The sequence below is a fragment of the Lissotriton vulgaris genome, chromosome 6, assembly GCF_964263255.1.
Source record: "Lissotriton vulgaris chromosome 6, aLisVul1.2, whole genome shotgun sequence".
Lineage (NCBI taxonomy): Eukaryota > Metazoa > Chordata > Amphibia > Caudata > Salamandridae > Lissotriton > Lissotriton vulgaris.
In genome coordinates, this window is record NC_141694.1 from 900,662,013 (window position 1) to 900,688,771 (window position 26,759).

Here is a 26,759-nt window from a genome sequence, read left to right on the forward strand (position 1 = left end):
ATGTGGTGTGGTCAGGGGTCCGTGGGGGAGCCGGAGTGGATGGTGTTCATCATGCGGGTGGTGTCTTCGGTGCTGACAGGGGTCCAGGTGCGGAGGATCGTGTTGGGGGGCGCTGGTTCGGTGGTTGGGTGCGTGGTCGGCGCGCCGAAGCTGTTGTGTATGTCGGCGATCTTGCGGTGGAAGAACGAGGCGAGAGAGTCGCAGAGGTCTTGCGAGGGGGTGATGTCGGTGTTGCAGGCGCTGGGGTTGGAGAGCTCTTTGACGATGTTGAAAAGCTCCTTGCTGTTGTGGGTGTTGTTGTCCAGTCCTTCTTTGAAAGCTGTCTTCTTGGTGGTGCGGATCAGCTGGTGGTGTATGCAGGTGACATTCTTGAGGGCGGTCATGCGTTCTGCTGTCTGGTCGATGCGCCAGGCTTTCTCGAGGGTGCGGCAGGTTTTCTTTGAGTTTTTGAGGTCGTTGGTAAACCACGAGGCTTTCTAGCTGCCGGGTCTGCTGGGAGGGTTCTTCAGTGGTGCGAGTTCGTCAGCGCATTCGGTGAGCCACCGTGTGAGGTTGCGGGCTGCTTCGTCGGGGTCCGTTGTGTTGGTGGGTGGGTTCTGGCTGAGGGAGGTGGTGAGCTGGTCGGCGGTGATCTTGCTCCAGCTTCTGCGGGGGATCTGTTGCGGGTGGTGGGTCGTGGTTTTCCTGAAGGTGAAGTGGACGCAGCTGTTGTCTGTCCAGTGTAGTCCGGTGGAGTGGCTGAAGGAGATTTGCTTGCTGGAGGAGAAGACGGGGTCAAGCGTGTGGCCGGCGTAGTGGGTGGGGGTGTTAACCAGTTGCTTGAGTCCGAGGTTGGCGAGGTTGTCCAGCAGGGCGGCGGTGTTGCAGTCCTTGTTGTTCTCCAGGTGGAAGTTGAGGTCCCCTAGGAGGATGTAGTCTGTGGAGGTGAGGGCGTGTGGACTGACGAAGTCTGCGATGGCTTCGCTGAATTGTGTGCGCGGTCCCGGGGGTCTGTAGATGAGGGTGCCTCTGAGGGTGGTCTTGGGGTTGGTGTGTATCTGGAAGCGAAGGTGTTCGGCGACGGTGAGGGTGTCGTTGGAGTTGGTGGTGATGTGGATGGTGTTTTTGTGGACGATGGCGATGCCTCCACCGGTTTGGTTGACGCGGTCTCTCCTTCTCCGGCTGATCTTGTAGCCATCCGGGATGGCTATGGCGATATCGGGGGCTGAGGAGGCGTTCATCCAGGTTTCTTTGAGGAAGGCGACATCTGGTGATGTTAAGTCGAGGAGGTTCGAGAGTTCGACGGCGTGCCTGTGGGGTTCGGCTTGGCGGGTGCGGTGCAAGTTCGCAGGCAGGTGAATCGGCAGTCTCAGCAGATGAAGGGTCCGTGGGTGCGTTTCGGGGTGGCTCGGTAGCAGGCGGGGATCCGGCCGGCATTGAGTGCGTGGAGGGTTGCTGCGTCGTAAGTACGTCGGGTGCGCTGGCATCGACGCGGACCAGGGGTTCTGGCGCTGGGTGCGGTCCAGGCGCGGACAGGCGCTGACGGGCTTGCCTTTGGCGCGCCTTTGGCGCTTAATCGGCGCACCCGCTGCGCGTTCACCGTGCGTCCTCCATATGAGGGGCTGAGGGAGGGAGGAGCAGCTGGGAGGCGGGCGGGCGGGTCCGCAGGGAGCAGCGGCGGGAAAACGAGGGCGAGGCGGGAGGGCACAGAGGGCAAGGGGGAGCGAGGGGAAAGCACAAATGACAAAAAAAACAATTGAACAAAGCTAAATGGAAGCGGAAGGCAAGGGGAGCGAGGGGAAACTAATGGGACAGAGCAGAGGGGTAAAAACAGCGAACACACAGCGGGGTGAAAAACGGCGAGCTCAGAGAGCGTAGCACACAGCACGAGGAGGACTACGTGGTGGCTAGGGGGGGTGACCTGCCTGGTGACAGGGTCATCGGTCGCTCCCTTTACCACCGTGCATCCTCCATATGAGGGGCTGAGGGAGGGAGGAGCAGCTGGGAGGCGGGAGCAGGGTGGCGAATGGGAGCGGCGGGGGGGCGGGCCGCAGGGAGACATTCTCTTATAAACATGGAAAGCATGGCCTAGTTTTTATTGAAAGTGGGATTTAAAAACAGGAATCCTTCTCTTGCACTCTAGAGATACTACTCCCTTGCTTCCATTACTAGATGGGCCATCACTCAATCAGTCAATCATAGGTTTGTTAAGCGCAGCTACTCACCAGAGTGGGTCTCACGGCGCTTTTTGGGTCAGGGGAGCGCAGGTCCAAGATGTTCAAGGAGATCCGTTGAAGAGCCAGGTCTTGTGGTCAGTCGTGAACTTTGAGAGTGTTGGCGTTTGTCTGAGGTGGAGCGGGAGGGTGTTCCATTCCTTGGCCGCAAGGAGGGAGAAGGAACGACCTACTGTTTTGGTCTTCTTGATGCGAGGCACCATAGCAAGGTAGAGCTGGGCTTAGAGGAGGGATCTTTGGGGTGCGTAGAATGTGAGGCAGTGGTTAAAGTATGCAGGTCCCGTGTTGTGGAGGTCTTTGTGGGCATGGGCGAGAAGCTTGAAGATGATTCTCTACTCAATGGGGAGTCAGTGTAGTGTATGTAGGTGTTGGGTGATGTAGCAGTGACGTGGTAGGTTGAGGACTAGTCTGGTGGAGGTGTTCTGGAGTTTACGGATGAGGTTCTTGTTGATTATAGAAAATTGTGAATAGAGACTGTTGCTGTAGTTGAGTCTGCTGCTAAGGGCATGGGGACGATCTTTCTGTGTTTGAAGGAGATCCATTTGAAAGTCTTTCATAGGAGTCGGAGGGTGTGGAAACAGGAGGATAAGATACAGTTGATTTGGTGGTCCATTTTGTGTTCGAAGTCCAGGATGATTCTGAGGTTTCGTCCGTGGTCTGTTGGGCTGGGCAGGTTTAAGAGGGCGGGGGGCCACCATGTGTTTTTCCAGGTGTCGGGGCGGGCCCATGATGAGTACCTTGTTTTGCCGGTGTTGAGTTGTAGGCAGCTGCTCTCCATCTATTTGGCAACTGCTTCCATTCCTTCTTGAAAGTTATATTTGGATATGTTGGGTTTCTTGGCATTGGAGAGGATGAGTTGGGTGTCGTCTGCATAGGATACAATGTTGAATCCGAGGGATCTGACTATGGGGGCGAGCGGGGTCATATAGATGTTGAACAGGGTGGGGCTAATGAAGGATCCTTGGGGAACACAGGTGATCGGTGTCTAAATATCACCGACTTGGTAGCTTCTTAGAGAATTACTATTTAAAGGACTTGTTGAATATTGTTGTAAAGTGGTGCATCTCTGATTTAGTGTTTCATTTGGTGGTCCCTGGTAATAGGGGAGTGCTCTTGGACAGGGGACACGTTTGGAGATTTGTACACAAGAACTCAATTTAGCATTTATACAATTTCAATTGGTGACTGTATTGGATCGGTGCCTTACTGGTTGCTCTTTTTGGTCCACTGTCCATTTTTGTGTGTTTTGATCTGTTATTCAGCGCCAAGATACCTTTGGGTAAACAGGCACTTTTCAAATATACATGTTATGTTATGTTATGTTAGGAGCAGGTCTCTTTCTGTGCGGGCTCAACTTGCTATATGCAGCCTCCACTTGCTATATGCAGCCTCATTCTTTTCCTCGGGCTACGGCCCAAACTTCTTGGCGACATACGTACTACAGTCCCTCCTGGCATATGGGATTGCTGAGGTACTTGAAAAATCAGGCGCAGACTCCTCCGTGTAAATGCCTCCACCATGGTGGTTATAGTCTCAACTCTATTTTAGCAGAAAGGTTACTGGTGGGGCACCCCTGGCATATGTGGTCACTGCAGTGCAGCGATAAGTGTTTAGCAAGACCAAAATGGCACTTAACACATGGCTTGGTCTACTGAGGCCTACAGGGGTCACCAAACCTACAGTGCACACAGGCAATGGCCTGATTGGCCAACAGCCATTCCCTCACACCTAGCTGAGGAAGTCCTCTCGACCGGGTTCCCCGCAGGACCTCACTCCCTCCATTGCTCTCCTCTTCCTCTCAGGGCACACTGGTCTTGACAAGCAGGCAGGCGCTGGTGCTCCAGGACAGATGGTGTTGGTTTTCTTGGGTGATGTATAGTTCACCTAGCAGGCCTTTGTCCGTGTCCTAGTAACAGGTACAAGTCTTGGGGAGCTTCCACTTCTCACACAGCCCGTCTGGCTGCTTGACAGGTGACAACGTTTGGGGTCTCAGCCTCCCCTTCTTATTTTTCATCTTCAAACATCAAAATGTGATTTAGGGTCTGACTCTTTGAAGTTTCATGTTGGGGTTTTGCTTCTTTTGAAGTGTCTACTTGAAAGGATGTCTGTCACAGAAGGCAAGAGTGCTGTGTGGTAGGGTAGGGGAGGGGCAGGGTGGGGGGGTAGTGTAGTCCGACATACGACAGACAGGAGTAAGGTAAGTAATTCAATAAATAAAACAATATACCTTGCGCGCCCTGCATCTCCGAGTTGGCGTTGCAGCACGCACAAGGTAAATATTTTTATTTATTCAATTACTTACCTTACTCCTCTCCGTGGTATGCCATACTCCACTACCTGCTCATCCTGCCCCTCCCCTGTCCCGCCCCACTGCCCGGCAGCACTTCCTCGGCGAGCTGCCACTGCCCACAACACAATTCATGTGAGTAACCAGAGTTTACATCTGGATGTCCGTCACAGTGATATGTGTTTCAAAAGGTTACTTCAAGGCTGGCCGCTCTAATCTTTGAATCCCGTATCAGCCCCATCTCCTTTCCTGAGATGTGTCCAGGCGCCATTCCTTGTGATCTCTTACTGAATTACAGAATAATCTTTGAAGTGTAAAAGGGGCGTCTCATCCTCCTTTATTCCGTGAGACAGGCCTATGTCATGACGCAAATGCATGATATGTGTTCATCTATGACAGAAAATCAGCATTAGGGATACAGACAACAGTACAGTTGGCCACCCAGGGCGGGAGTACACGCCATTAACCTTCTCAAAGCCATAATGATTCTATACTCCGATACCTCAGTACAAATTAAAATAGGTAAGGGTGATAGGATGACCAGAAGGATTCCCACATTCATTGTCCTCAAACAGGGATGTGCTCTCGCCCCTTGCCTTTTTAATATTGATGCAGCAGACCTGGTCACTCTGCTATCTGAAGTCTCGAGTGACTCACCAAAACTCGCAATAGACCAGTGTGCAGCTTACAATACGCAGATGACATTGTTTTATGTAGCTGGACTTCTATCTGCTTTCAGCGCCAAATCACCACTCTACATAGTATAATCAAATCTTTAGGTCTGAAGCTAAACTACAGTAAAACCAAAGTCATCTGTTTCTTGCCAAAAAACAGACAGCAAGACTTCAAATTCAAATGGAATGTCGCCTGCAATAAGATTGAGCAGGTGAACACCTGCAAATATCTAAGGGTGGAACTACTCCAGACTAAACTTTAAAAAGTATTTTGCACGACGAAGGGCCTCGGCAAACAAATCGTTTTTTGCACACAATCTAATAAACAAAAAAATGGGTAGCCCGTCTCAGTCGTACTCATTGCAAATTATCAGTGCTATATTTTTACCGTCTTTGACTTACGGTTCAGAACTCCTCAAGGGCAAAGTCACAATCATCCTTAACACTCTACAGTCTGTCCTGTTCAAAAGACTTTACTGCATACCACAACACACCTGCCAAGCTCAAGTGCGCTTGGAATTCGGACTTAAGCACCAGTTCCCGTTGAGAATGGCTTCTCTAATTAAACTGTGCTGGAAGTTGAGGGCCGCCCCTGCGGAGTCCTTGGCCGCTTTGTGTCGGTCTGAAATGGAAAGCCAGCATAAGATCAAACAGCTCTCCAACGGCGCTCCGCCAAGCTTTGGCATCCATCAATTTACACTAGGGGTGGGCGGAATTTGCGAGTCGCGCTACGGTAAAAAATTCTGCGAATACGCGGAATTGCTTGTTCGCGATGCTGTTTTCCTGTTCGCGATCACTGTTTGCGTGCTCGGGGAGAAATATCTTGCGAACACGCATTTTGATAACGCAAACAAGCAAAAAATTCCGCGAAGCCGGGGAACGCAGAATTTTGGGTAATTTCGCGTTCTCTGCGGAATGCGAAATTACCCAAATTCTGCGAGCGGAACGGAATTTACCGCCCAGGCCTAATTTACACGAGGCCTGGGAGCTAAATATTAGCCACGCAGCATTTAAAAAAATCGCCAACAAAGCCGCCAAATTAAAATCGTGGTCGATGGATAAAGGTGAACTGGCAGGAATGAAACACAGCTGGTCAGTCTTACAATCTTACAGCAGCTGGTGGCCCCAACCATACCTTACGTGCCACATTTCTCAAACCATCCAGCACTTTTATTTAAAAACACGAATGGGAGCCTTTCCTTCAAAAGACCAGGTACCACCCTGGTAACAAAGATGGTCGAACTCTCTCTGCCGACTTTGCGGTCTATTTGACGAAAGCCTGTTAAATTTACTGTGCATCTGCCCGGCTGTTAACTCTTTAAGGCAGAAACTACTCTGCCCTGCTTTCTAGGCACTCAATATACGATCATGACATATTCAGTGCTGACATTACTAAACAGCAAATCAATGAAGCTTTCCTGCAGGGCCGCCAAGTTCCTTCTACGAGTGAATGCTTTACTTCCAACAAATGGGCCACCCCAGAAAGACAATAACAATCCCAGGGCAGGGAAACTTCAAATGAGGATCTTGAAATCTGCCAGTTTGACCTGCGCGTCAATTTCCTTTTATTGATAAAATAAAAAATCCTCGTCGTCAAAATTCACAGAGCACTTGATGGACAATCGCTGCTTTTAGATTACCGTATTTTTGTAAAGTAATGACATTTTAATAATGCATTAATTCTTTTAACTTGCAAATGTTTTCTCACTTAGACATTTTATATATATTGCAATGATTTTAATTAATCAGCAAAATAAATATTACTTACCTACACGTCTTTAACCACCATGCAGAATACTTTTCTGTCCCAGCACTAACTTAATTACTTTTTCATTGTTATTTACAATTTTATTTCTTAAATTACATGCCAGTTTACTGCGCTTCCTTCCCCCCTATACATTATCATTTGTATTGCATGGATCACACACCTGGAGGAAAATTATATATTATTTTATTTGTGATTTATATTTCAAAACAATAATTTACCATGTACAACATATTTTATTAAAATGTTATGTATAGTAAAGCATACCAACTAAAATGTGTTAGTTTAAATGCATATTTAATATATTTAAAAATATTTAAATGTAATTTAAAACATCATTTCCTTATGTGTTATTATTTTTTCCTGCCTCCACTGATTTCTGTAGGATTGTGTTTCAGTATGGTTTACGAAACAATGGTCCTTGACTATCAATCAGGAAACAAACTTTACATGAAACGTATTTTTAAATTCTGAGAATGCAAATTAAATCAGCATACTTAGACTCAAGCTAAAAGGGAGATATACATCTTATCTGGATTAGTTCCACATTAACTGAAGAATGAACAAATGCCCTGGCATATTGACAATTTCAAAACATTGTAACCACACTCAAAAAAAGAAGAAATGTACTATGTATGGCCATGTTTGATGCTTGAATTACTCCAAGTCTGGGTTGGAGTACACTCGAGCCTGTTTATTTAAATAGTATTACTGTAGTTGATTTAAATGTACATTTTGTGAATTGCAGTTGTCTTGTTCTTATGGAGGTGGGTGTTTTGCATCAGGATGTCCCTCTCTAAACCACTCCTCCAATTTCTTTTAACCCCACACATGTTTTAGTAATTATCCTCTATTTCCAACCATTCCTCCTTGTTCCTCCCACATTTCCAACTAAATCATATACTTGTGTGCAGAGATTGCCACAGACGAGGAAATCTCGGTACAGAAAAGATATAAGAGGTGGAATGTGGAGATCTCCAGCAGGAATTTTCTGAATTGCATTTTGGAGTACATAAAGTAGCATTACTCCAACAAGGCCCCACTATCCTTTAAGATTAACTACATTCTGTTTTGATTATATATAATAGCATTCTATAAAAAAAAAGTGGTATCATGTGGCATCTCAAGCTCTAGCTTGATGCAGGAAGTTTGAAAGTCACAGACAAAGGTATAAGATCCGTCCACCACATGGACTTATCCAATGATGAGCAACCGTTTTCATTCTGCTTTGATAACAATGCCCACCCCATATCCCTTTTCAAAGAAATGTCAATTTTGAAAAAAATACAAAGATTCAACTTAATTTAAAACATTTTTTTCCAGATTCAATCCAGACAGAGTCGTTTGTCTCTTGTTTTAACTTTATGGAGTTGTAAAATGATTCCGTTACCAGGAACGAGCATACAAGTGCTCAGCAGACATGTTCGCCTTTGTCTATTTGATGGTAGCAGGGTGAGTACCTTTTGAAATAATTTCGTCATTCATTTTTATTTACACTTTTAATGGTGCTCTCATACAAGTTTTTCTAAGGAACATTTGAAAAGGAAAGTCTGCTAATGAACTTCCAGGTTTTGTAGTAAGCAAGAACTGCAAAGATTCATCTTTTGCAGTTTAGTAATTGCACCAATGGGAAATTACTTGTCTCTTTGTTGCATCATGTCAAAGGAATCTGTGTCCTTGAAGTGTTAGAGGAGTCATCTCTACAAATCAAATGTATTATTTGCTTGGACAAACGTGACATGTATTTCTGTTTATCAACTGCGGATAAAGAAGTGATCAAAAGTTTCCCTCTTAAATAACAGCAAACAGGGAAAACAAATTAGAATTCAATAAAACGGGCATTGGCAACACCAATAATGTGCTAGCCATGCATGCAAACATAAGCATGCACACGTGTACACTTGTGCATCCATTTGTTTGTGTGTGATAACATATTAAAGCCAAACCTTTTGGCTTTACAAATTATTGCTTTATATAGTGCAAGACAAACTGACAGCCACATTGATTTTAAACTTGGCTACCATCTTGGAATGGTAAAACAATAATGTTGCATGTACCATACTAAGGATGGCGCCAACTTTGATTCTAAAGCTGGTGGCCATCCTAGGACAGCATTGCTCATAGTCTTACTGGTCTGAGGCGGTCACCCCATTGATTTAAATTGTTGCAACTATGTTGGAACAGTAAAACAATGAAAGAGTAGGTTCAGCTTCATTTTAGGTTAGCCACCACATTCAATTTAAACATGGTGCCTATCTTGGAATTGCCTCGTACATAAGGTTTCAACATGGTTGCTGTGATGATTCTAAACCTTATAACAACAACTCAATGACAAAATAATATTAAAATATGAATAATGCTGTTGAAAGTCAGCTGTCCTATCAGTTTGCACTCGCTTTGGGAAGCTGCAGTATGAATCACTCATAAAAGCATCCGAGAAATAGATGCTGTAGTCCTTCATGCATCCCAGTGGAGGTGGAAAGAAAATATCAACCACCAGTAAAAGACAGTCCAAGGCTGCTCCAAGATATGAATGCCAATGCCTCAACCCAGTGCCTGAAGGGTCCTGAGCTACAAAAGCCAATGGCTGAAGGAGGCTGACCTAGATACATAATGGGAAAGACATTTCTGTACGTTCTGTTGTATGCTGACTATTTACTGCTACTAAACAGAACTAGTATTGGGTTACAGGGCCAGCTTCATTTATTATTGCTGTATTGCCTAAGAATTAAGCTAGTAATTAATGTACAAAGAAACAAACTCTTACTTTTGGAGGAACAAAAAGGCTTTTAATTGGTTTTAGAATGGGGAAAATTATACATTCAGTCCAAATACACAAGAGTTTCGGAGTTAGGTGTACATCTGATTTGTTGTGGAAGGTGCAAAATTGATTTGATTGTGAGAAATGCTCAAATGTCTGTCAGAGATCTCATAATAATTTAACATGTAGTATGGGGTGGTTGCAGTGATGCCTTTACGGAGGGGCTTTAAAGCTAAAATTATACCAACAGTATTGTATGACCATCAAACTACTATTCTCAGATCCTCGTTTAATTATGATAACATTAAATTATTGAAGAGAGCATTTGGTCTTCAATTGTGTGCAGTTATCCAGGCACTTTCTAGAAATATAAGCCTCCAACTAATCATTGCAACGACCAAAGGGCGTTATTTATCATTCTTTCGGACCTTATTTAAGGACTCAACAAAGATAGTTGGAGGGGTGTGTGTTTTGAAACTTTATTTGGAAAATCTGCGTCATTCTGGGATTTCATATAACTATTGCCGGACTTAGCAAATAAAAGCCAGATACACATAACTTTGCCACCTGTTCTAGCTTACTTTGATATTGATATGCGTCAGATGATAGAATATATAGACACTGGAAGTTAAGCATACACGTTTTGAAATATTCTGTAATGAGAAATGTATAGGATCATGGCTTGATATCTGCCTGTGCCTTCTTTTTATACCTTATGCAGGTACAGAGGATTCATTCTTGAAATGACACTGGCCTGTTAACGTTACAGTTTGAGAGGGGTTCCAGTAATGGTAGTAGTTTTCAATGTGATTCCCTCATCACCCGCATCACCATGGCAGCCATGTTGGAGTGTGTATCCATTTGGTGAATTGGAACTCGCCGAGTTGCGTTATGTCACAGCTCACTGTGTGAAGGTGGGTAGTCGTGTACTAAGGGTAACGCACAGCCGTACCCATGTATTTGAGTGCATGGTAGCGCTGTGTGGCGCTGGCCCAAACGAGAGAGTGTTGGGACCGCGACTGGTAGTGCAGGTAGGTAAATAATAGGGTGGCAAGTGCGTGCGAGGTGTACATCCCATCTATTGAAAGGTGACCCCCAGCACTGTGTCGCAGAAACTCCATCGTTATTCCTGATGAAAGTGCGTTACATAGTAGGTGTAGGGCAGAGTGGTTCACAAAGGACAGCTGGGATGTCTAAGTCCTATTCAGACTCCCCCGAAGAATGGAGTCATTCAGGCCATTAGAATCAGTACCCAAACGGTGCACCCACCTCTGTTCTATCCTGAACAGTGCCTGTTATGTAATCTGTTGATGTGCTTCCAGAACTGTCCACCTCAGGCTATCTGCTGGGTGATTCATTTCCATGACCTAGACCTTAGGATCTGGCTCTCTGATAGTGGGCTGAGCACGAACTTACACAGAAAAGAGACAGACAGAAACAGTCTCCTTCTTTACAACAGCCACCACCCACAATCCCTTAGGGACAACTTGCCCTTTGGGCAGTTTCTCCGTATACGGAGAAACTGTTCTTCCATGACTGATTTCAAGACAGAAGTCAAAGTACTTCAACACAAGCTCCGTGATAGGGGCTACCCACATAGGCAGATAAACAATTCTTACAAAAGGGCGATGAACAATCCCAGAGAGACTCTCCTAGAGACAAGAACTAAGGAACAGTATGAGATTATCACCTGTGTGACATCCTTTACTAGGAACTCGTCACATATCAAGAAAACCATAATCAAACATTGGGATATCATCAATTCTGGTTACCTCTCCCTTCCCCGACCTAGGTTCGCATTTAAGCGCACGGCTAATCTCAAAGACCAACTAATACACGCCAGGCCTCGGTATAAGGAAGCAGTCACTCAGAGAACCCTCTGGAATCTGCCCCCAGTGATGGGTCACTTTCCTTGTGGCGGGTGCGCCGTCTGAAATCAGACTAGCCCTAGCAAAGAGCTGAAACTAACTGAGACCTTCACATGGAAACAGAGGCGTCACACAAACTGTAACACCTCCTCACCTGCACCTGTGGGAAGAGGTATATAGGCATGACCATGAGACAGATAAAGTTGTGCATCATTGAGCATAGGAGCAACATCTGATGCCACAAAACACACACTAGACTATACAGTCATTATATGGAAATGTATCACCCAGCAGACAGCCTGAGGTGGACAGTTCTGGAAGCACATCAACAGATTACCCAACAGGCACTGTTCAGGATAGTACAGAGGTGGGTGCACTGTTTGGGTACTGATTCTAATGGCCTGAATGACTCCATTCCTTGGGGGAGTCTGACTAGGACTTAGACATCCCAGCTGTCCTTTGTGAGCCACTCTGCCCTACGCCTATTATGTAACGCACTTTCATCAGGAATAACGATGGAGTTTCTGCGACACAGTGCTGGGGGTCACCTTTCAATAGATGGGATGTACACCTCGCACGCACTTGCCACCCCATTATTTACCTACATGCACTATCAGTCGCGGTCCCAACACTCTCGTTTGGGCCAGCGCCACACAGCGTTACCATGCACTCAACATACATGGGTACGGCTGTGCGTTACCCTTAGTACACGTCTACCCACCTTCACGAAGTGAGCTGTGACATAACGCAATTCGGCGAGTTCCAATTCATCAAATGGATACCCACCCCAACATGGCTGCCATAGTGATGGGGGTTAACCATAGGCCTTTACTAGGAGCGACGCTAGCGTGGACCACGCCCACACGTAGATGTGACCCCCGTTGGCACCGCCCCCCATGTGATGCGGGTTCACATGATATTACTGGCACTATGAGCTTAAAAGTTTCGTTCCAATATGCCTTGGTGCCCCGGCTTCTCTCAGACCCTGACGTTTGGGTAGGTGTAACGGTGTGTTCTGTACTACGGACAGGTAAGAGGCTCCACTAGGGCCGTTCCCACACGACAAACTAATTCAACCACAGTCTCCCAATATCCTTGGTGCCGCTGTTGTTGCCTCCTTGATGCAGGTTTCTCGATCTCCTTGATACCGCATGGTCCAGGGAGCAATTGTTTTCTGTGTTGCGCTGGGGGGATTGCGCGATCTTTGGTGGCCTGGCGCCTCCCCTTCATTGACCCCTCCGGGTCGGTGGGGGTATGTGGTGCGGGGGGCCCCCTTGATTGTGGGCGTCCTCCTGGAGCACATGGCTGACGAGCAATCCTCTAATAACCTCGAGGCTAGCGGCTTGTGAGAATGGTAGAGCCGTTTTTTGGATCCCACAGTGTATCCCTGATTTGTGGGTCTGTTGACTATATTGCGGATCCCCATCACCGTTTTCCTGACGATGTCTCACCTTTCTCTCTAGGGTACCAACCACTGGTACCACGCTTGACAGAGAAGACCGTAGACGCCATTGTCGGTCTTAGTTGGGTGAGACGTCCGAACATGGGATGACACATTTTATCTATGTATTTATTTGTAAAGGCTTCCCAGCTGAGTCACTATACCGTGCATAACTGAGACACGGTTATCCTTAGTTGCACACCTTTGCCTCTGCTTAAGCCTCCCATTGTTTTTATTATACTCAATCTCTTTTGAATCTTATGGCATTGGTTGGGTAACCTCACGCCCCCCCCCCCCTCCCACTGGCCATAGACACTGTAACCGAGCTGTGGTGACCTATTACTACCACAAGAGCGTATTGTGGGTTAATTGTTTCCCCTTATTTCGCCCTTTCTTAGGTCCCACTTAGACTGAGCAGGACCATCTGGCCTGCAGTCCCACTTCCAGAGGAAGGTGGTAGTTCCCCTTCTCGTTCGTGTAGAACACATTTTATTTTAGATTGTAGGTCCTGACGAATTGCTCTCAAAGCATGAAACATGTCCATGTCGACCTTTAGGTAAGATAAACACTACTGGATCTTTGCACCAGCGTGTACTGTCACCTCACTGTTTTTATTAAGGTGGTGTACCACACCAATAAAGATTGTCGTGGATTCACTAACCTTTTTTAACTCTTCACCACTTCACGTCTACACTTTCCCTGAAGCCCTCATACCCACATGCACCAACTGGCAGGAACAAAAGATCTCCGATAAAGAGCCCGTTTATGGGTGCCCGTCGGACATTGCAGCACCTGTCTGACGAGGAGCAAAACCCATATGATGAAGCATGACACCTAGCTTGCTGTGTGTGTGAGGGTTTTAGTTCCGAAAGGGGGATTCCTCCAACCCCCTTTTCTTCTTTTCCGCTTGGTTACGCCGTTCTTTTGTCTTTTCTGGGGAACAGTGTATCTCTTTTCGGTTATAGTTATGGTTCAAGGGCTGATACACTGGACCCCGTAAAATATTGCCCTTCCAACTCCCTCCTTTTGTTGATATCTTTTAAAAGATTCCAGGGTTTAAAAATCTATTATAACCACAGTTATTTAACAAAAAATGAGAAACAACTCAAATACACTCTTCTAATTAAATGTCTTCAGATATTTGGGGAAATGCATGCATAGTGCATAGGGGGCCTTATATTTACTATTGTAACTCCAATCTACCAAACATGGGAGAAAGTGCATGCATTGGGCCAGAGGTAAGGGCAGATTTACTGTTTTAAATCCAGTGCAACGGTCAATCGGGAAAGAGCAATCATGGGGCAGGAGTAGTAGGGCAGATTTGCAATTTTGATTTTATTGCAACAAACACTGTAAAAATTGCTTACGTTTTATTTGGGGGAGATGGAGCAAATTTAATATCCCAAATGCAGTCTAACAAATGTTGAGCAAAGTGCAAGCATTTGGATGATTGAATAAAATACATGCAAGTAAAACAGGTAAACATTAAACAATATTCCTTATATGTAAATACATCTTTATAAAATAATAAATATGTAACCATTAAAAAGCTTAAAATAAATCTTAAAAATACAGATATACCAGAGTTGAACAAATATATTGTTTTAATAACTAAATTATCATTAAAAAAACACAGTATCCCTCAACCAGCCTACTATGACACACAAAGATAAAAGAAAAGTAATGAAATATGTAGTGATATAAAAATGTTATAATTATAATTTCTTTATTTTAAATAAAAACACTCACTACCCCAATATTATACCTTGTGCCAAAAATAATTATAAAAAAAAAAATGTAAAACAATGCTTCCCTCCCTTTTTAGAACCACAACCCACTTTTCAGAATGGCAAACATCTGCGACCCACCTAGCTTTAATGGACAGCGGCGGGTCATTAGGTCTGGCCTGAGACAGCGCATGCGCTGTCTCTTCGAGACATTTAGTAAGTGGCTTTTAAAAGTGCCTCTAGAGGCTTTTGCTGGCCTACAGCTTACGTTCACGAGCTCGTGCACAGCTGCCTTCTGTGTTTTTATTGCTGTAATCAGGCTCCTCTCATTGCACTACCTCCCTCCCTTTTCCCCCTCCCTCCTGGTCAGCTTCATTTGTGTCTTCTAGCTGTGAATCATGCTCCTCTGCTCGCACTCCCCCCTCCCTTCTCCCCCTCTCCCTCTCCCCCTCTCCCTCTCCTCTTCGTCAGTTTAATTTGTGTCTTCTATTACTGTGAATGCTCCTGCTTCCACCAGACACACACACCATCAGTCATCAGTGCACGCTTTCACCAGACACACACGCCACCAGGCGACAGTACATGCCTCCACCAGGCACACACGCCACCAGCCGTCAGTGCACGCTTCCACCAGGCACACACACCACCAGCCGTCAGTGCAAGCTTCCACCAGGCACACACACCACCAGCTGTCAGTGCACGCTTCCACCAGGCACAGACACCACTAGGCGTCAGTGCATGCCTCCACCAGGCACACACACCACCAGCTGTCAGTGCACGCTTCCACAGGCACAGACACCACCAGTCGTCAGTGCACGCTTCCACCAGGCACACACACACCACCAGCCGCCAGTGCACGCTTCCACCAGGCACACACACACACCACCAGCCATCAGTGCACGCTTCCACCAGGCACACACACCACCAGCCGTCAGTGCATGCTTCCACCAGGCACACACACCACCAGCCATCAGTGCACGCTTCCACCAGGCACACACACCACCAGCCGTCAGTGCACGCTTCCACCAGGCACACACACCACCAGCCGTCAGTGCATGCTTCCACCAGGCACACACACACACCACCAGCCGTCAGTGCACGCTTCCACCAGGCACACACACCACCAGCCGTCAGTGCACGCTTCCACCAGGCACACACACCACCAGCCATCAGTGCACGCTTCCTCCGCGCACACACACCACCAGCCGTCAGTGCACGCTTCCACCAGGCACACACACCACCAGCTGTCAGTGCACGCTTCCACCAGGCACAGACACCACCAGTCGTCAGTGCACGCTTCCACCAGGCACACACACACCACCAGCCGCCAGTGCACGCTTCCACCAGGCACACACACACACCACCAGCCGTCAGTGCACGCTTCCACCAGGCACACACACCACTAGCCAGCCGTCAGTGCATGCTTCCACCCAGGCACACACACCACCAGCCGTCACTGCTTGCTTCCACCAGGCACACACCCCACCTGCCGCCAGTGCATGCTTCCACCAGGCACACACACACCACCAGCCGTCAGTGCACGCGTCCACCAGGCACTTACACCACCAGCCGTCAGTGCACGCTTCCACCAGGCACACAGACCACCAGCCGTCAGTGCATGCTTCCACCAGGCACACACACCACCAGCTGTCAGTGCACACTTTCACCAGGCACACACTACCAGCCGTCACACACTACCAGCCGTCGGTGCACACTTTCACCTGGCAAACACACCACCAGCCGTCAGTGCCCGCTTTCTCCAGGCACACACACCACCAGCCGTCAGTGCAGCAGGCAGGCTCTTCTCAGAGTTTCTTGGTAAGTATGTGTTCGATGCCTGGGAGGGAGTGGGTTGAGTTTCCTTAAACCATGCTGAGTATGCAGGTGCAGTGCATGAACTCCTGCGTGAGTGAGTCATGCTGCCTGGGGCTCACTCAATCCACACTTGTAAATTGCGCCTGCACCAGGCTTTTTCTCATTTGCAAAGTTCGGCACATTCGTACAGCTAGGCAGCCCCCGCACCCCCAGGAATGACTGCTTCCTACAACCAGAATGGAAACAACACTCAGAGCAATGAAAACAAGTTCATTTGATGCGAAGAACTGTTAACAAAAACCATGTCCAGCTATTGTAGATCTGGCAACTTAAACAAAACAGCAACAAAAAACAAACAAGCATTTACATAGCCAATAGGTCTCGCTTTTTGGACCCTATAAGTATTTAGTTATGCAGCAGAATATCCTTGGTGCAACAACACCAACTGTTGCATGGCTAAGGTCCCAAATGCGAGACCTATCGGCTATGCCAATGCTGGTTTTTTAATGTAACTAAGGCATCGTTTAAGTAGTGCGCTGTCATTTAAAGATAGCATATTTTCCCTTGAAATGGGTGCTAAATTTCCACAGACATACAGTTTTACTGATAAAACTATATTGCACACAAATGATAATGTGTGAATATCGGATTTCTGTGAGTATTTATCATTTATGCATCACCAAGTAAAATGTCTTGCTTTATTTTGATCCTGTTAACATCTTTGTTTCCATCACACTCAAGAATTGCAAAAATTGTTGCTTCATTTTTGCTTTCCTAACTGCTGAATGTGCACAGTTCATTTGCAAGTGTTTTGACATATGTTTTGGTGTGTCACTAAAAAGGATACCCTTTCCTTTCATAGTCTCGGGACCCCGGCAAGATTGTAACATAATTTACATAACTTTTATTTCTCTGACTGCAGAGGGAGAGGAGTTTGTAAACACCAATCCCCATGTTAACAAAATAAGTAGTTCTTTGTCAGAAGACATAGCATGGCCTTTGACCCCTCTGTCTTTGAAGCGCAGCAAATGTGACACGATACACATAAACTTTAAAGGCATCTTTATTTATTGTTTGGACTTTCACAACTCACTAAACATCCATTTGCGACCCACAGTTGGGAAACACTGATGTAAAACATATCAAACATTAAAATATAAAATATTAACCAAGTAGAAATCATTAAATATGCACCTTAAAAACAGCAATACCCACTCAAACCCCAATATACAACACAGCCCATAAAAACATTAAATATATTTCAGAAAAACATATATGCAAACATTTTTATAAATTAAAAATAATTACACATATAGATAAAACCATTTAAAAATTAACAAATTAGCATAATTAATACATTAATTAATAATCATGTATATAATGCATAAATGTTACTTCCCACCCAATCCCACAACCCAAAATGACAGTTAATTAAATAATTGTAAAAAGTATTTAGCATGTAAACAAATAAATCGATTACTATTACTCAATAGAGGAAAAAACACTACCTCTCCAAACACTGACTAAACCCCACAATCCGAAATTAAATGAATTTAAAAATGTATTAACTTGTAACCAAAAATAAAAATAACAAATTAATCAATAACAATAAATAACTAAAAAAACAACTACCCACCTAAACCCCCAATAAACTCAGACATCCAAATAAAAAAATATAGATTACTCTATTATTTAACTATAGTTACAATTACATTTCACCATAGTAAAAATAATGACATATGCATAATACCACTCAGTTAAAAAACGTTATGGCAATCTATTTCATATATATTTAACATTGATATTTTGTAGGCACGATTTTTCCATGATTAATCTATACAGTCACCCTCATTCTAGTGCAACTATCCTTTGGTGTGCACAAGTGCCTGTACGTTTGCAGTCTGTGAGTGTTTTGCAGTTTCACTTTACATACAGCATGCAAATACACTCTTTAAAGTCATACACCCTGCAAATCATCCCACTTTAATCACCAAAACAAACTGCAAAATGCTGCATTTCGTACACAATGTAACAACTACTAATGAGGCCTAATTCACAAAGTATTCATTTTGCGATATCATAGCAGGACAAATATGGCGAGGAGGTGATGTGTCTGTGCAACTAAGACAGCAACGAGAAGTTTAAAAAAAAAGTGGGACCTGCAGTCATACAGTTAAGTGAAGTCGTGCAGTTACTGTCCCACAACCAAAGCCCATTCATCAACTATCCCTCCACCAAAATTTTTTCATTTATTCAGTTATCCATCCACCTTATAACCATTAATGATCCTTCCAATCATATCTGTGCATGTACTTTTCATCCGACCACATGCATTGTTTCATTCACCCATCCATTCATCCATCCATCCATCTCTAGGCAATAATCCTTCCATGGATCTCTCTTCTAGACTTCCTCCTGCCATATGCCCATTTACTTACTGCTAGACATCCATCCAGTAAAGCCTTTCTGAACATCTCTCCACACACCCCTCAGTTCTAGGCATTTATCTTTTAATCTACCCACCCACGGACTTCTCTGCATTTCTCTTTTAACTTTTAGCCCTACACCTGTCCATGTGCTTAGTAACCACCTCCTTTGTAAGCCTTCACCAACTATCGGTGCATGCATTCGTTCATTTATGCATATACGGTGACCCCGAGTCTCACTGGTGTGTCTATCCTCCCTTAGAGCCTCAGCAGATGCCATACGGTGACCCCTAGACTCCCAATTAGAGGTGGCATGAAGATGGCGGCCGAGGCAGAGAGCTCCGAAACCGAGCTCCTGGCTCATTAAAAATATCACCTAATCAGAGCCCCCCCCCCAGCGCTGCCTAGCACCAGGAACGCGACCGGAATCTGCGGCGGAAAAGTGCAGCCTATCCCGCTACAGGAAGGCAGAGTTCTGCCGCCTTATCACTCTCACGGTGATCGGCGCTCCTCTGCCCTCCAGCGACCCCAGGACACTCACCCGCAGAGCAGCCGACCGCGACCGGATCCTTCAGCAATGCCAGCACGGCGAAACCTGAGCATCACAGTCCCGACCAGCCTGGAAGACCATAGCTCCTGCACCGGAGCCCAGGGATTCTCCGCCGACGCTGCCTTCCACGCCTGTCTTCAAAATGGCGGCTCCTGAAGACCCCCCTGACCGGAGCCTTCCCCCAGAGCCACGGCTTCCATCATCCGAGGTTGTGAAAGGGACGAGGGCGCTTAGCTACAGCCCCGACCACCACTGGCAGTGATTAAACTCCCCAACCGGAGCACCAGGACTCCCAACGCTGCCGTCCCCCCGCCTGGCTTAAAAATGGCGGCCAAAGAGGACGTCGCCTGACCGGAGCCTACTCAGTAGCCACTTCTCTTCGACACTGTGAGTATTGACATTCTTTTGGGCACCACCAAGCTTCAGACCCGACTACCCCACTAAATAATGCCTTTTCATCAGAGCCCCATGTTTCCAGCCACCGCCGGCCCCGTGCCTGACTTTAAAATGGCGGCCAAAGAGGACGTCGCCTGACCAGAGCCTCCACCGGAACCACCTCTCCCCACACAGAGAGATACTGGTAGATACTGGGGGCGCCAAACAGAGGGGCAACTGGGATGTCCTGCCTCATCATTCATAGGGAGCTACAGGGGCCCTTGCCCTATCTCCAGTGTGACCAGTTCTTGTGAACTTGTAACCGGGACACTTCAGAAAAACAAAAGTAGGACTACAACAAGGATTAAAAAAAAAAAAAAGGTGAATGAAGAGAGCAGTAAAGGAAGGGAAAAAGTGCCTTCCACCTAGGCAGAGGTCCTGGGTCTAACTGCCCTGCCCCCGACCATCACCTGCACGCCGTTGCGCAGAATAGCGGACCAGGAGGGCCTGTAATGCCCCACATGACTTCTAACCACGTGTCCTACTGAACCGCACCTTCGATCCGTCGCCTGCCCTCCGGGACACCCTAGCGCCACACCCCTACCTAATCAGGCTCCCCCTCCACCACACCCACGATGGCCCGGGACCAGCCCCCCCCATCTCCACCAGCCCCACTTGCCCACCTTAAACCTCACAGCCGGAACTCCTTCACCATCATTTTCCCCCCACTCCTCTCTACTAAGTTGCGAGGCACCTTCAAGCAGAAACTCATTCGCAATCACAAAGAAACCCTAATCACGGACATCTACCACTCGGCCTCCAATGGACCGACGAAGATGGACCTAATATTCCACACTGAAAGACCGGAATACTGAGTCTCCACGATTAGATCGCGGATGTTTATCGCCAAAACAACTTCCACTCTCCACAGCTGCAAACTAACCGCGACTCTTCCTTTCAGATCAGCTGGCAGAGGCTATATAACCGTGACCATCTTTACCAATGGCACGGTCCTCATCCAAGCTAACAATGAGAACCTGGAAGCTTTCGACTCCATATTTCCCGCACTCAGGTCAGCCCCTCCCACCCTCCCTATCCTCGCCCCTACGCCGCCTCCGACCACGACCACAACTAACAGAGAAGACCTCGATACTCCCTTCCGCAACCCCTAGCCAGCCCGACAGGCCCCCCCCTCCCCCGGCAATACCTCACCCTCCATGCACAGCCACCCAACACCCACAGGACACTCAATCCCCCTCCTCTACCCCTTCCTCAACTACCTCACCTCCCTTAACACCTGGCTCCGTCAGCCTCCTACAGCAATCACTCCCACGCCAACAGGCTGCCTTCAGACAACGAGCCCCTTCCCCTCGAGTCTCCCTACATCTCTCAATCCACCCCTGTCCAAACCCCCTCCTGTCCTCCTCCCTTCCTCCCCCTTGTCTAAACCCCCGCCTGACCCTCCCCTGAACACCCCCCCGTCCTTCACCCTGACCCCTATCTCCCAACCCACCCTAACACTCCCCCGTCCTTCACCCTGACCCCTATCTCCCAACCCACCCTCTCGAACCCTAGCACTCTCGGACCCACTGCGGATGCCCACATCCCCTTCCTTGAGGCCATATCAAAACGGCTCGCAGCCCTGGAAAACCAGATCAACACTATCACCCATGGTCTATCAGAAATCATCTCTAACCTTGGTATAGTCTGTAACCCCTACAAACTCTCCCCCCGGACCACCCCCCACGTCAAAACGTCCTCTATTTCTTCTCCCACTCCAGTGGGCTCAAATCACCCGACCGCCAGGCCGCTTAGATCAGAAGCTCCTATGTCAGACAGGGAAGCAGCCTTACTAGCCGCCACCTACGACTCCTCCACTACGGAGTCACCCAAATCCAAAATCCAAGTCATCACAGGTCACCGGAAAGACCTACCCATCGTCAAAACACAGAGAGTACCAGTCCTCACCGCTATACCTAGAGAGACTAAAGATGGAACCACCATCAATCAGGAGAAATTCACCAACTGCCTCCTAATCAACTGCAGATCGGCCTCACTACACGCAACAGACTTAGCCGAAGCCATCCTCACACATGACATTGACGTTGCGTTCCTCACGGAGACTTGGCTTAATAAGACATCCCCTCCCTGCCTAGACATGCTGGTTCCACCCGGCTTCTCCCTCATCTCCAAAGATAGGATTAAACAACGAGGAGGTGGGGTCGCTATCATCCACAAGGACAGCTGGAGCATCACAGAAACCTCCTCCTTCGAGTACGACTCCTTTGAATGCCTATCCACCGCCATCAAGACAAAAGACAACGACTCTCTACTGTGCCACCTACTCTATCACCCCCGGGCAGAAATAACAAGTTGGGGGAACAACTATCAAACCTGATTGCACAAGACACACTTGGCGACTCCAAAAACTTAATTCTTGTTAATCTGAACATCCGATGGAATGAGACCCATAACCCTCTAATCAAATCGCTATCTAGCCTCCTTGATGAGAACAACCTCACCCAACACTGTACTGAGGAGACTCATTACAAAGGAGCCACACTGGATGCCATCATTGCCCATAAGAATTCTATCACGGTCAACCACATACTACCAGTTGACTGGTCAGATCACCACATGATCTTATTCCACATCAATCACCCCATCATCTCGCTCAAACCTCCGCAAGACCCCCCTAAATGGTCGAGAAACCTCTCCCAAGTACCCCAAGACATCTTGGAAGGTCAACTAAGCGCACTTCTTCCAAATAACACAATGCACCTCTCGACCAACGACCTCGTCGACCACTATAACTCGGGGGTAGTCGCCATACTTGACAATCTAGCTACTCTAAAGCTCAAAAGAAGCCGAGCCACTCCATCCAGAACCTGGTTCACTGCGGACCTCAACGCAGAAAGAAGAAACCTGAGAACCAAAGAAAGAAAGTGGAGGAACAACCCAACCGCCATTCTCCGCCTTCAACTAAAATCAGCCCGTAGGAAGTACAACAACCATATCAAAAACAAGAAATCCAGCTTCTTCCGCGAGGCATTGGTCAAATCCAAAAACAGACCCAAAGAACTCTACAACATAATCAGACAACAAACAACAAAGCCCCTGCCCTCAACCCTACAGGCTTCCAAAGAACTCTGTGACAACTTTGCCAACTTCTTCAACAATAAAGTCCTAAAAATCGAACTATCTCTAGACATCAACAACCCACACCTCCAGAAGAACTACTCGGCCACCCCAGTGGCACTCCCATCCGACTCCTTTCCCTCCCCCTGGCTAAGCTTTCGCCCCGTCCAGGAAACTGAGATAATCGCGCTGATTTCGACCTCCAAACCTTCAGCACACATTTCAGACCCCATTCCCCCATCTTTAATAAAAAAAAATGAAGCTTACCTTAGCGCCCATCTGGGGAAGAATCATAAACAGCTCCTTACAAAGCGGTGTGGTCCCCGATTGTCTAAAAATGGGGCAAGTCACTCCTCTTCTGAAAAAACCCGGTCTTGACTCAACTGACTTGAACAATTTCAGGCCGATATCCAACCTCCCTTTACTCTCGAAAACACTTGAACGCTGTGTACTCCTGCAACTGACGCAACATCTGGACAACATCAATCTCCTGGACCCCCTCCAATCTGGCTTCAGACAAGGCCGCAGCACTGAAACCGCGATGCTGAACATCATAGACGGCATCCATGGATCTCTTGACGCTGACAAGTGCTGCCTCCTCATACTCCTTGATCTCTCAGCAGCGTTCGACACGGTGGACCACAAGCTCCTCATCATGACTCTTCAAGAAAGAGCCGGCCTTGGCGAGGTAGTTCTCAAGTGGTTTTCCTCCTTTTTACATAACCGTTCGCAACTAATAAAAATCAAGAACTTCACCTCCGATACCCAGCAAGTCAACAAGGGTGTCCCTCAAGGATCAGTGCTCTCCCCCCAGCTCTTTAACATCTACATGGAACCACTCGCCAAGTTACTCAGGAACGCCAACATCCACTTCCACCTCTACGCGGATGACACGCAGATTTACCTGGAAACCTCCTCTCTCAAAGACATCCACAGACTCAACCATGTCCTAAATGAAGTTCAAGACTGGCTGACAAAGAATCACCTGAAACTCAACCCCGATAGACAGAAACACTCCTCATCTCAAATAAAGAAGATAACCCTCAAATCACTGAGTAGCTAAAGTCGATCGATGCTCTCAAAGGTAACCTCACGCTAGCCGACTCCGTTAAATCCCTGGGCTTCACCCTAGACCCTAAACTAACCCTGACAAACCACATTAAGAACTCGGCGAAAAGCGCATTCTTCAACCTCAGACTTTTGAACAAAATTAAACCTTACATTCCCAACAAGGACCTCAAACTAGCCACGCAATCTCTAGTTCTATCAAGACTGGACTATGGGAACTCAATCCTAACAGGCATCCCCAAATCGCACCTGGCACCACTAAAAACAACACTTCACGCGGCAGCAAGAATGATCACAGGCTGCAAAAAATACGACCACATCTCCCCGGCACTCAAAGAACTCGAATGGCTCCCTGCGGAAATGCGAAGTACCTTCAGAACGGCCTGCCTAACCCACAAGGCCCTCCACACCGGCAAACCGGAATACCTGGCTAACAAGCTCAAAAAAGCAGGCCAAGCCAGAAATTTGAGAAGCTCTAACTCCCTGCTGCTCATCCTACCAAAAACCAGAAGGAAGAGAACTGCGGACTGCTCTTTCTCAGGAAATGCCCCCAAAATATGGAACGCCATCCCCCCGCACATCAGAACTCTACCGTCCTATGCAGAATTCAAGAGCCAACTTAAATCCTTGTGCCTTATCCTCTCCCTTGGTTGTGGATAACTTGGAGCTGCAAACGTCTCAGAATCCATGCGGTAATGTTGAATCCAGCACCAAGAAGCCCTGCTGTCCGAACTTTTCTGCTTTCCAAATTGTCTCTCGCCGATTGCTTTTATTGGGTTTGTCTCATGTTGTTCTCTTTTTCATGCCCTCTACTGTGAAGCGCTCTGATACCTTCGGGTCTTGTTAGCGCTATAGAAAACTTCTAAATAAATAATAAATAAATAAATATATCCAGCAAGCCCGCACTGCAACCTCACACTAGTCTACAGAAACATCTATCTGTCCACCCTTTCACATTTGTATCTCTTCAGCTCTCCATGCTCGCTCATAGATTCATTAATTTATCCATGCACCCAGCCCATATATTATTCTGTCCAATCGTAGCCTTGCACTCCTTTTTTCTCCTATTAATTCCCACATATTCTTCCATTCCAATCACACCCATTGTCTGTTCCTTCCATGCCCACAATCTTTTATATCCATACATTCAGTTCTAGGCACTTATCCTTCCATTCATCCTTTTTTCCATTCATATGCCCATTCAGATTTAGACATGCACCCACATACTTGTTTTGACAATTGCCCTTCACACCCTCATTTCAAAGCATTCATCCTTTAACCTGTTCACAGATCAACTTCAAATATCTCTCCATGCTTTAACTTGTAAACATTTGCTCAGCTACTACCTCCGTTCCAGATGTTGATCTATCCAACCCCCCTTCCCCGACGTCCATGCATTTCTCTATCCATCAATGCAGGTATTTTATTCATGCATATATCCAACTTTGCACCCTCCAATTAATCGTTACAACTGTCTAGTTGTCCATTGAGTCAGACTCTGATGCCTCTATTTATCCACAATCCCCCTACAACGTTGATACCTGTCCTTGCATTCGTTCATTTTTCCATCCATGGCCATGACACCATACAGCTACATGTGGACATGATTATGGGTACTCCACAAAAACTTAACATCATGTGCAGTGATATTTGTTTACATACCTTTATTGATGACTAATGGTTGACTACATTGGGAAGACTCCAACATCAGGCCAAGCGTGTTATGTCACCTCAATTGGTTGAATCAGTTTTAAACACTTTTGTGGTATAGTGTGCCCCCATAGCATACATTTTTTTGTCTTCCTCTTGAGGTTGTAGAGAAGCTGAAAGGGAAGGGGCCAGGAAAGCTCGTCTAACGGAAACTCCCGAGCAGGCCAAGTACCCGGGTCACATTTATTATATAGAACATTTAAAAGGCAGTTCATCTCCGCAATTTCTTCTTTGTATGCTTTAGACACTATTTGGGAAGGTTTTGCTAAGCCAATTTGTTTGAATTTTTCAAATTCATGCAAACCTACATGTGTGGAGTTTGCCAGTTGAGTTGGAATGTATTATATTTAATTCAAATGCTTCCATTAGTACGTTGAAAGCAACCACTTCTGAGACCAGGTGACTTCATCTGGGCATGCCATACATCTACATCACAAGCCTGATGCATCTCATTTTCCACTGGATAACTACTTGTGGGTTTCTTTACAGTGGTATGTATCATAAAGGAAATGCCAAAGGAGAGGCAAATTACCTCCCAAAATGCCCATTTCCAAATGCAGCAGGTAAGCGGATCTCATAGGTCCAGCTTCATGACCTCATCTCATTTGAAAAGAACAGACCTAAAAGAAAGATGTCTCATCTTGAAATCGTGGATTCAAGACTGTACCCCTGAATTGATTATAAGACCAGTGGGTCATTGGTGAACTTTGCTGATGGAAGTCCTACGGCTAATGATGTGAGATATGTGGGAAAATAATTTGGCCTCCTCTAGTAGATTCTGACATATTGTATTCTGGAGGAATACGACTCCTCTGAACCTGCTGCGTTGTGCATCTTTGCGACAGCCACCACTTCGTCACTTTTGTAGCTCCAGAAGTACTTTATGAACTCTCATTGGACCCTCTAGCGGAAACAATGCAGTACAGTGTTGTGGAAAACAT

At 46.6% G+C, this 26,759-nt stretch overlaps 1 protein-coding gene across 1 annotated transcript in view; it reads left to right on the plus strand.

Annotated features, from left to right (window-relative positions):
* The window catches only part of NPHP1 (nephrocystin 1), a 699,686-nt gene that overhangs the window by 332,594 nt on the left and 340,333 nt on the right, over positions 1-26,759 (plus strand). Inside the window, exon 11 of the mRNA XM_086926892.1 lies at positions 8,263-8,391. Coding sequence (XP_086783018.1) covers positions 8,263-8,391 — 129 coding nt within the window. The remainder of the gene's footprint in view (positions 1-8,262; positions 8,392-26,759) is intronic.